The 12,149-nt window shown below is 53.1% G+C and overlaps 1 protein-coding gene across 1 annotated transcript in view; it reads right to left on the reverse strand.

The window, feature by feature from the left end:
• Nucleotides 1-2,449, reverse strand: part of LOC119111202 (uncharacterized) — a 23,224-nt gene extending 20,775 nt beyond the window's left edge. The window contains exons 1-2 of the mRNA XM_037235023.1: nt 2,433-2,449; nt 600-740 (exon numbers count right to left, since the gene is read on the reverse strand). Of these exons, the coding sequence (XP_037090918.1) occupies nt 600-740; nt 2,433-2,449 (158 nt within the window). The remainder of the gene's footprint in view (nt 1-599; nt 741-2,432) is intronic.
• Between the last annotated feature and the right edge of the window lie 9,700 nt (nt 2,450-12,149).

Raw genomic sequence — 12,149 nt, forward strand, 5'->3', positions numbered from 1 at the left:
CAGTGCAGCAGACACCTGGTGTCTCTGTCACCCGGTATCATCTGTGTCACACGCGCCTCCACTCAACGGGGGCAAATATTCAGTGTAAGTGCCAAGCGACATTAAATGTAATGCTGGCCTGTGCCCTATGGACAGGGTTACCCGTGTCGCGCCCTCACGCTTCAGAAGCGAATGTCTGGTATCGATGCTACCGGCCAACTTATGTGACTCGGTGGGCATAAAGCGGAGCAAAACTCATGAGAAAACACACACAATATTGTCAAGAAAAGGAGTGCAGTCAAGTGCATAATTATTTTAATTACACTGCGTATCTTACAAGTGTACTAAGAAAACGAAAAAATGGAGCAGAGAGATCTTTTCTGATCATAGATCTTTCCTGAACAAATGGACCATATTTGGAGTGGATATTGGGTCTTCTATCCACACACCCATACACCACGTGTCATTTACGTGGTGCGAGAGGAAACGAAACAGAATTACAGCAGCTGCACAATATGGATATTGATTTAGACACGGATTGACACGCCTAGTGCACACGCACAAGTTTAGTCTCCCGTAAGCTGTCTCTCGCGAGTCTCTGGCGTGTCCGAAGCGGTTACCTGTAGACCCGTTGTGTAAACCTGGGCGGATGCAGGTTCCTCTGCGAGACGAGCACGCTGATCTGCTGGACCCGCGACTCGCCGCCGCCGTAGGCGATCACCGCCAGCTCGTATGTGTCGTTCACGCCGCGGTTCACCGGCCTGCAACACCGGCCGCTCATTGAGGCCGGCGCCACAGCTGACCCGGATCACGACTGCACCACAGCTGAGCTGGGGCACGGACTGCGCCACAGCTGACCCGGGGCACGGACTGCACCACAGCTGACTCGGGGCACGGACTGCACCACAGCCAACCAGGGACATGGACTGCACCACAGTCAACCAGGGACATGGACTGCACCACAGCCAACCCGGAGCACGGACTGCACCACAGCCAACCCGGAGCACGGGCTGCACCACGGCTAACCCGGAACACGGGCTGCATCACAGCCAACCCGGATCACGGATTGCACCACAGCCAAACAGGGACGCAGACTGCATCACAGCCAACCCGGAACACGGACTGCATCCTGACAGCTGCGCGATGCAGAGCTGTGCCTACGCCCGATCACAGGCCGTGAACAGGAACACAGCCGCGCGCGCCTCCACCACAGCTGTCTTGCTGTAGCGCTAATTCGTTACACATGGTTGCAGCACTGCTTCGTTACACTTGGCTGTGTCACTGCTTCGTTACATCCGGCTATAGCGCTACTTCGTTACACCTGGCTGTAGCGCTGCTTCGTTACACTTGGCTGCAGCACTGTTTCTTTACACCTGGTTGTAGCACCGCTCTGTCGCCTAAAGTATGCACACATCAGTCCATAGCTTGTACTTCGTAGAATGCACAGCCAGAGTCATTTGTTGCGAATGATGTTGCAAGTGTTGTTAGCACTATGCGAATGTGGCGCAGCACGCATGTGCAGCCATGACGTTTGAACATACCTACGGCCTACGAAGCCAGTTGTGTCGCCAGAGCCTGGTCCAGAAATCAATTTATCGCTTCCCTGTCACACCAATTGTTTGCTTTTTGTTAGGCTCACCAAAGGGCTAATGAAATTAATGCTCGGTACGGCGGAAAATCTATTTTCATCAACCAAATAAATGAATCCATTAAAATAAAGTAGACAAGTGGTGTGACAAAAAATAGATCATGTTTATCACATCGCACCACATTAATTTATGGACGGGTCGTCTGGTCGTGATGTAACCATCAGTCACCCGAACACATGTACACTCAAAAGCTTGAGCTAAGTATGTGCAACCATGCTATAACGGCTAGCTTCGTCCATGCCAGAACACATTTGGTCACACAGACCACGAACACAGTTATAATACGATCTGAGGTGGTTGAAGGAGTTTCATGTGGCAAAACCTGTCCCTGAACCTTAACGTCATTGCCCCTTGTACATGAATTTTAGTTAATTCATGTTGGAAGTTCGCAGCATGAACAGAGCTGGCACCCAAGTCCCCTCCTCCTCTACGTCATCTGCAAGGAACCCCAACGCTTCCAAGTAAATAGTTCTACCAAAGGTTTACGCGTGTGTGTGTGTTATTTGGATTAGAGCCCTTTCGAACAGAAACAATCATTTCAGGGCTATGGGATGAAGGAGAATGGTTAACGGTGGAGCAGGCTTGCATGCGCCGGGGTAGGCGGGGGGGGGGGGGGGGGGGGGGGGGGCGCCGAGCTTTAACACGCACTTGTGCGTTGGGTACCGGTCGGGGTCTCCCTTCCCAGGGAGCCTCTCGGTCCACTCGTTGCTGACTCATGCAGCCTGCCCCAGAAAAGTGGGGTGTGGCGAGCATGCAGGATGAAACAAGAAAAAGGACAAGAGTGTTGAGTGAATACCAACGCACCGAAATACGGTCGTCATGTTGGTAGCGCGGCGGCGTCCGACCAGGGCCCGGCGACCGAGGTGGCGGTGGCTGTCCCCTCCCCCCGTTGTCCAGCCCGGACGGCCACCCCCTGGGGTCCAGTCCAACGGAGGCTCCGCCCCGTCAGGCCGGGGCGGCGGCGACTGCATTACTCACCTCCTGGTGCGGATCTGGCCGGTCTCTTTAATCCAGGCTGAACTGGGCGTAGTCGGCGCCCTGTGGCAGCGAGTAGGTGGGCCGCAGCGCCGGGTCGCGCCGGTCGCGGGCCCGCACCTGGGTCACCAGCTTGGCCGGCCGGCGCGCCGGCGAACACGCGTGGCGCCGGCTCCATTGGGTCGAAGCGCAAAGTTCACCTGGCCGAGGCGGCTCACACCTGTGTCAGTGAGCTTGTCCCGTCCCGTCCCATCCCCGTCCGTCCCGTCCCGTCCCGTCCGTCCGTCCCGTCCCGTCCGTCCCGATCCCGTCCCGTCCCGGTCCCCGTCCCGGTCCCCATCCCCGTCCTCCCCGTCTCCGTCTCCGTCTCCGTCTCCGTCCCGTCCGTCCCGTCCCGTCCCGTCCCGTTCCGTTCCGTTCCGCCGTTCCGTTCCGTTCCGTTCCGTTCCGTGCCGTTCCGTTCCGTTCCGTTCCGTCCCGTCCCGTCCCTCCGTCCTTCCGTCCCGTCCCGTCCCGTCCCGTCCCCGTCCCCACATGACATGCAGGTCACACCGCGGCCAATCCGGCCGCAAATCATATCATTACTACTTTGTTTTGTTGGGAAGCGCAAGTTTCGTGGCCATTTTGAATTAATCATTTGGGGAAACTTCGATAACAGAGAGTTTGAGCAGTTTATTACCACTAGAACTACAGAAAAGCGATGTTAGAGCGTCAAGCAAACTGACTTTCAGTGCTGACGTCTCTCATTAATTGCGTCTTCCAAACAAGCCTCTAAACTACAGCGAGTTGTTCTATGTGAATGAGTTTGACATTAAATTGATGGTTACGGTGAGCTTAACAGATCGGGGGAAATGAACGATGGCCTTTAGAACACTTAATCACCTTGAACGCAAAATGCTCCAAGATGCAAAGCATATACCACTCAGCAGCATATACACTTCGCTCCGTAGACATGCAAGGGAAAGGGCAGAACAACTAGCTGATAGCAGAGGAGTTATCTTCATATCTATGATTTTTCATAGCGCTGGTCACTAACGGCGAGCGTCCTTTCGCAGCGGACCACCAAAGACGATCGGAGATCTTTGCCACGGGCGGCCGACTCGCGCCACTGCACGGCACGATAACAGCCACCCAGCCTCATTTGCATAACGGGGTAAGATAAAATAATCGCTTAGTTTGGGTCACGTTGGTGGAGGGGCTGGCGTGCCTTGCGATATGCAAGGTTCAATATGCAGCGGGGGGGGGAGGGTCAGTTTGTTCCGCCCCCCCCCCCCCAATATTTCTTACACATCTGAACGGTGCGATGTAACCACGCTAAACTTTGCATGGCTGTAGGTAATGGAACAGCGGATCCTTTGGTGCAAGAAATGTGATAAACCTTGCTTGTGATTCATATAGAGGCCAACCCACCGTGTAAATTTGGTGTCCCTAGCTCTCTTAGTTTTTATGATCTTGGGGAAGCGTATTCAAGTAATGTGTATTCAACTGCCCGCCCGGGCGCGTGTCAGCGAGGTCTACCGGTTTCATGCCAGTGATGGTCGAGCAAGTATCTCATGAGGCTAAATTCATACGCATTTTGGATCAAAGAACAGGAGATGGGTTGCTGCTTGCATGGTCTCAGTGCTATGAGCTGATGGGTGATGATTGTTTGAAAAAAAACATGTTATGGTTGTACATATATATATATATATATATATATATATATATATATATATATATATATCCATATATGATTTTGCTATTCTGGAGATGGTAGTATTATCGGTAAGACACACTGATATACTGAGAGCGAGGTGGTAACGAGGTGAGTATTGTTATTCCAGCAGCGATGATCAAAACCAAAATTTTAACATACTAGACCAGGACGCCTTTGGGGGGGTCTATGGAAATGGTCTTACCTTTGGTCATATGCTACCATCCATGAGAGCTCAGCTGGTAAGGCGACACGCTGATGAAGTGCTCGCGAGCTAAATCACAGCTGTCTATGCATTGGCCACAGACAGAAGGCGCCCTGCGGGAGCACGACCGTTTCAGAGGACAAAATCGTTGATCCCGTAATTAAGTTACGTTTGTTAGTATTTTCTCCAAAAGGTTCAAATACGCCATTTGTCAGTAGATGTTGGACGCAGGTAGGTGTCCTGCGGGCCTGTGTGGCCCTGCAGGAAATGATGGGAATATGGCCTGCGGGAAATGATGCAGGCTTGTATGGCCTGCATCATTGCAACACCAATGGTTTGGATTCCCGCGACTCGCATTCGAGACCATTGCTTAATATGCCACATTGCCAGCTTCCTCCAGCGTATTGCTTTCAAATCCATTTCGAGTCGACAATGTTGAGCCAGCCAGGTGCTTTGTACCTTACATTCACCTTCACCGCAATGCTGTTTGTTTGCTTGACTAGGTCTCGTCCTTTTCCTGAGACCGTTATGACCTCAGATCGCTGGGATCTGACGCTTATTCTCCCAAACATGGCAGGTCTACATTTTACAGTCCTGTACGCGTGACCTACGACGCGCATGGGGACGCGGTTAATCTCGTGTCGTGACACCGCGCAGCAGACATTTGGATCCGGCTTGGACCCCTGTGGTCCACGCATTTCCTACCAGCAAACCTTATCTTCCCATGCTGATCAAACGAGGATGTTAGACCTCGGTTATGTTGAAATGTTGCACCAGAAAAACGGCCTGAACCAGCAGCCCACGTGCCGAGGTACCTGTTGCTGACAGCTGCATGAAGTTGCAGAGGGGGTGCTAAGTTATTACGGCACGAGCCAGCGGTTGGCAGCGGTCAAGCTATTGGCCTTTACGTGGCGTGACGCCAGGTCCAGCTGAAAACCCGCCGGCGGTTCAATCAAGACTCGCTCACCCGCCGGTAGTTCAATCAAGACTCTCTCACCCGCCGGCAGTTCAATCAGGACTCGCACGGCGAGCGACCTCGCCCATGGTGTCTAGAAAGGTTCCGGACAAGACAGTGACACACCCCCGCGAGCATGTGCACGACGGACCAGTAGGCGACTCACGTGAGGAGACCGCTCTGAACTCAGCGCTCGGTGCCGCCTCGCTACCCGCGCAGGAGTTCCGGAGCCGGGGGAGCCATCTGGTCAGAGGCCTTCCAGTCAAGCCCTCATACCTGATTTCCAACCGCGGTTCAAGTCTGTATGGTCATTACACCAAAGGCGTTGGGCCTGTCGAAAAATGTCTTGTAATTTGTTCCTAAAGAGGGGTACCAAACGTGTTCCAAAATGCAGCGAGTTCCATACAACTGACGCGAGTTATTTTCAGCTAAAACTATGCTGTCCAATGGACACAACACGGCATATAGGTTAAGTAGCTCCACTACACGCTTATCTTAAAGAACTCCAAGATAGCACACTAGGCTAAAGTTTTGCTACATTGTTGAAGCACTAAGACAGGGCTCCTGACAGGAAGATAGCAAAATTAATCAGGGGAAAATGAGGCAGTGTGCTACGCCTTCAAGTTACATCCAATACCTTGGTAAAAACTGTAAAGCCATAAAGCCTTATCCTGATCCTGATATTACGATTAATAGCACATCCTGATCCTGACATCCTGATTAGCGGAACGTAGTAATATCATGAGTATACATTTGACGCATCCAGATATAATTTTGGGACCCTTTCTTGAGCAGAGTTGTCAAGGCTTGATTTATGGAGCATGTCGTCAGTCAGTCGCACAAATCGCAGTCTTTTCAGGCATGCATTCGACAGATTGCTTACTAGCAATGAACGCAGATGCATAAGCAAAGTGAGCTGCGCATCACCACACACATGAAGTGCTTTGCTAAGTGTTATGGCTGAGCCAGTTTACGTCAGTTGTAAGGATGACATACATCATTGTCTGCTTCTATGATAGGTGTGAATCTACTGCCTGCGTGAATCTATTCGACGCTAAATACACGAATATTGCAGGAATGGATAACGGTAGTAGCTGAACGCGCCCACGGCAGGGTATTAAGAGAGACGGTTGTTCAAGCCTCAATCTGGAAAGTTCTGAACAGGCTGTTGTGCTATAACAGTATGACTGTAGCATCCCAGCAGGGTTCAGATGCTACAGAGATGGGTGCATTACATGTACCCGGGGGGCCAAGCGATTACCCTTCGCTCGTGGTGTGGGGGTCAATTTGACCCCCGAGACCTAAAAAACTATTGAAAAAAATAAAGATGCCAAATTCACAGGGTGTTGCTGGCCTGTGCGTGAACTCACTTATGTTAACATTTGAGTCTCCTGGGTTGTGACCTTCGGGTCCAAGGAGATCAAACAAGATCCAACTTCAGGTTGGTGTCCAAAGTGCCTCCAGGACCTAGATACCTGTTCTAAGAAAAAGGTCAATGATACTCAAGTAAGGTTAGTGGTCTTGTTTGACCTTTCTAAGATCATAGTGATCAGTCATATAACAGTTATTTAAGTTTTGTATTGCAACAAACGTCAAAAATTAGGTAGGCAGTATCCCTTAAAAAATGTTGCCCTGGGCCACTTTAGGTCATTCTAGGTCAAGGTCTATTCTGACCTTTCAGAAGTACATGGAACATGTATAATGCAGCTCCTATCATCAGTACATTTGAAATGAGCACCATAAAACCAAATAGCAAGCTCTAGAAAAATAAAATGAGTTGGTTTTGACCTTGGTCTGACCTCAATATTTCACCCTAGGTCCATGGAATTTGTTCATTCAATCGTTGTCTTGCCTAAGAAGCTATATCAGAGATGTATGGCTTTGCCAAACACTCCGTTGTTCCATCAGATTGAACGTTTCTCTAAAAATTGTCCCCACGAATCCATAGCCTGACTTTGACCTGCCATAGCTCAGCGACCTTACAAAGCACATCTAAATTGCTGACAGCAAACGATACGCTCTTCAATTGTCTACAGCTACGCAAAATTTGGCACGGCTGCACCCCGCCGTTCGGAAAACATTCCGGAAAAACCTTTGAGGGGTCAGAGTGACTCTCACCCGGGCGCGTGTGAAGTCACGGGGGCAGTGGCTAGCGGATTCATATGGCAAAGACAGTAGGCACTATGTTTATGTGCATCTAGGCCCCGTTTCAAGCGTGTCTTTTCCTTCACCTACTTAGCATATCCTATATCCACTACTGAGTCATCTATATCTGTAAATGTTGTATCTTAAGCAGTTGCAATTTAGGGCAGAGGGCTGAGCGCTATTATTCACGATACAACTCTCTGCTTAGCATGACATGTCTTATTTTATGCTATTATGAAATACCACATGCACCATTTATTCAGATAGGCCTGCGTGAATATATTTCGGCCTACCACAGTCGCAACAACGAAACGCGATAAATACCAGATACCTGAGAGCTTTGTTTAGAGAAAGCAGAAGTTCACAAGCACCCAGCTTTTCTCCGATGATTGCACCAGTGGCATTGTTCGCTTCGTGTATGAGCACCCGGGACCGCGCCGATATCACGCGCCTCTCGTCACGCAGACGGACGTGGCACATGATGACGGCGATTTACAACAGCTCCACGCAGCACGACGCCATCGAACGCTTACATCAGCTGTCCAATCAACTAATCCCCTTTGTAATCAGCCGAATGCAGCCTTCTCGGCTGAGTTTGCATCGGTCCAGAATTACAGACGCAGCGGGGCTCGATTCTCGCCGTCGTCGAGCGCCATCGAACTGGAGCCGGATGTGTTCGCCGACGCTGATGACGCTCGCCGGCGCCGGCGGCCGGTTATTTGGCGTCATCAGTCAGCGTTTGCGGGGCCGACGCCGGCGCCCGGTTCGGCCGGGCTCACCTTGGCCGCGACAATAGCTCCAGAAGCCACGGGACAGCTCCATTAGTCGCCGGGAAGCGCCGATAATCTCGGTGGCAGACTGGCTGTGAACCGAGGCCGTCGCCGCAGACAATGCCGGGGCTCTCACGGCTCATCGCACGCCGGGACGAGGCCGCCGCGTCGCCGAACAGCGGCCCGTGACAAATACCAATGCCACGAGCAAGCAGCTTTACTATGCTGTCGAAGCCCAGACCGATCTGCACGTTGACGCTGTGACAGAGAACTGATCGGTTTTGTTCAGAGTTCTGAAGGTGGCCGACTTTCGAAACTCTTTATATCGTTTGCTGTACCATATTCGCCAGCATCTTTTTATGTAAGGGGTTGTTGTATGAATTGTTTTGTGCTTGAATGACGCGTGTTCTCAAAAATAAAATACAGTTAAGCCGTTGGGGTCCGCAAATGATTATCTATTTCAGCAAGCTGCAGTTTTACTGATCAGGAAAACCAAGAAACCATCACACGTTACTGACGAAATGTCTTTTGTTGGAGTCTAAGCGTACAACTTCAGCTCAATAAGGGTTTCGTTGTTTTTCAAAGCTTTCTTTTACGGTAAAGTCTTTAATTCTGGAGACACCAGTTCTCGGAATCAGCAGCTAAAGTTTTGATATACATTGATAACGAATATGACTCAGTACCTGTCTTTTCGTAAGAGGCGTCACCGCATTTTTGCACACGGGGAGTATGCGAAATGCGAAATGTAAGTATGCGAAAATGCAGGTATGCGAAAACCCCAAGTATTTAATGCAGGTATGCGAAAAGCAAAATGCAAGGCACCAAAATGACAAAGCTTTTTTTGTTATGAACTACCTTACGCGCTTGTTTTCAATTTTGAATTATAAAATTAACCACCTATCATGCCTTGTTCCTATCCACCATGCATTATCGACACTACTGGAGCCCCAGTAGTGTCGATAGTGAACTGTGATAGATAAGTGAACTGATAAGATAGATAAGTGAACTGAAAAAGATAAGAGATAAGTGAACTGAAAAAGTGAAGAAGATAGTGAACTGAAAAAAGAAAGAAGATAAGTGAACTGAAAAAGTGAAGAAAAAGTGAAGATAATAAACTAACCAAGTTGTTGCTGTTAATCTACCAGGTTACGGGGTTCGATTTCACTCAGCGCCGCCCATCCTGCCATGGTGAGAGGCAGACAACGCCATAGCCTCAGCAGTTGAGCGCGTCGTAAAAGCTCCGATGATATGCCCACTGGTAACCTCGCTAAAAGCACAGAACGCAAATTAAAGCAAAGAAGGAAGCTGGCGACCATTACGCGCGCGCTGCACGTGAGCTACGCAGTACTTAAACAGCTGTGCTGTGTTCTTTGAAAATCTGTTCGATACCTGGTGGTCTACTGCCCCTTAAAATATGCTGCAGGTTGACAAAAAACCAAGTGCACATTCCACTGCATCGGCGCCCCGGTACAGCGACTGCAGGGGCTGCCTCGGTGTCCCGGTGCAGCGAGTACAGGCGCTGCCTCGGTGCCCCGGTGCAGCGACTACAGACGCTGCCTGCCTCGGCGTCCCGGTGCAGCGACTGCAGACGCTGCCTCGGCGTCCCGGTGCAGCGAGTGCAGGCGCTGCCTCGGTGCCCCGGTGCAGCGACTACAGGCGTTGCCTCGGCGTCCCGGTGCAGCGAGTACAGGCGCTGCCTCGGTGCCCCCGGTGCAGCGACTACAGACGCTGCCTCGGCGTCCCGTCAGCGACTGCAGGCGCTGCCTCGGCGTCCCGGTGCAGCGAGTACAGGCGCTGCCTCGTGCCCCGGTGCAGCGACTACAGGCGCTGCTCAGTGTCCCGGTGCGGCGACTACAGACGCTGCCTCGGTGCCCCGGTGCAGCGACTACAGGCGCTGCCTCGGCGTCCCGGTGCAGCGACTACAGGCGCTGCCTCGGTGCCCCGGTGCAGCGACTACAGACGCTGCCTCGGTGCCCCGGTGCAGCGACTACAGGCGCTGCCTCGGTGCCCCGGTGCAGCGACTACAGACGCTGCCTCGGTGCCCCGGTGCAGCGACTACGAGCGCTGCCTCGGTGTACCGGCGCGGCGACTACAGGCGCTGCCTCAGCGCCGTAGAGACGTGATCTGCCCGGCTCCCCGCTCCCAGGCCGTCCGAGCCCGGTCAACAGGCAGCCGGCGGTCGCGCCTCACGTACCTCACGGCCGCCCGGACAGATGGAGCCGATGCCACTCCGATGTCACGGCGGCGATAAACGGCGCCATTAGCGGATGGCCCGAACGGCCACTCCCTACTGCGTCACTGCGTGGCTCGAGCGCATTTCGCGCCGCCCGGTGGACCACTGTAAAGCAGCCTGTCGACCGTCCATTTGGCTGTCAGTGACGCGGACTGTCACGGCAGACTGGAGCCGGACCTGGCTCTCCGCCGGACACGATCCGCAGCTGGACACGGCCCTCCGCCGGACACGATCCGCAGCTGGACACGGCTCTCCGCCGGACACACGATCCGCAGCTGGACACGGCCCTCCGCCGGACACCAACCGCAGCCGGACACGGCCCTCCGCCGGACACGATCCGCAGCTGGACACGGCCCTCAGCCAAACACGATCCACAGCTGGACACGGCCCTCAGCCGGACACCAACCGCAGCCGACACGGCCCTCCGCCGGACACGATCCGCAGCTGGACGCGGCCCTCACCAAACACGATCCACAGCTGGACACGGCCCTCAGCCGGACACGAACCGCAGCCGGGCACGGCCCTCCGCCGGACACGATCCGCAGCTGACACGGCCCTCAGTCGGACACGATCCGCAGCTGGACACGGCCCTCAGCCGGACCCGGCCCTCAGCCGGACACGCTCCGCAGCCGGACACGACCCTCTACTGACTGGTCCGCCCAAAGCAGACACGGCCCTCTGGAACAGTGGGCAGCACCAGTTAATGAAGCTGGCTCACCGGAGCCGTAGACCGCTGCAGCAGGCCAGCGACGCCGAAGCTCAGCCCCCGAGAGGGCCGGCGACGTCCCTCCCCAGCGCCACCCGGGCACCAGCCCGTGAGTCTGCTGAAACAGCGCCGAGCCGGTCCGAGCACACGCCTGTCCTCGGCTAATTCCCCCTTGATTTATCGTGAGTCGTGGCCGGCTGCAGCCTGTGCGTGGCCGCAGTGAATGCATCAGAAGGTCATCGCGCCATTTTATCTGCATTCGGCTCGGGGCGGCCTCAGCGCGGCCCTTTAGGGCCGGGCATTTATGTGGGGAATGAGATCTATGCGGCAGGCCTGCCGACCGGCGGTCACGACCCATCGTTCAAAGCCGGGGGGGCGGGCGCCGTATTCATTCGGACCAGCCACGGGGCTGGTGTCAGCCCCCCACTCAGCAACACTCTCCACATGGCTGCAATCACTTTGAGTGGTGCTGTGGGGCCGCACCGGTATGCTGCCAGCCGGTTTGGTTATAGCGCACACGGCGGCATTGGGCACAAGTCACGGCTCGATGAAGCATTTGTGACTCAGATCTCCTTGATTAGTGGAATCCAGTAGTTGTAAACGGGTTGTGTCCAGCAAAAAAGTATTATTATACATATGAATATATTGAGGCATCGCCTTAGTTATCGTTAGGATGGGTAGAGGTCTCCCGTTTTTCAAAAGCTTTGTCATCAACTGATCGGTCGCTCACGTTGATATTCTAAATGTCTGAAGTCATTTTTTTAGAATGTTGCCATTAACTTCAACTATTTACCATGTCTGTGTTACGGGAATGATATCTCTTTACAACGTATCTTTTA

Source organism: Pollicipes pollicipes, unplaced genomic scaffold (assembly GCF_011947565.3).
Source record: "Pollicipes pollicipes isolate AB1234 unplaced genomic scaffold, Ppol_2.1 Scaffold_7261;HRSCAF=8764_pilon_pilon_pilon, whole genome shotgun sequence".
In the NCBI taxonomy this organism is placed as follows: Eukaryota; Metazoa; Arthropoda; class Thecostraca; order Pollicipedomorpha; family Pollicipedidae; genus Pollicipes; species Pollicipes pollicipes.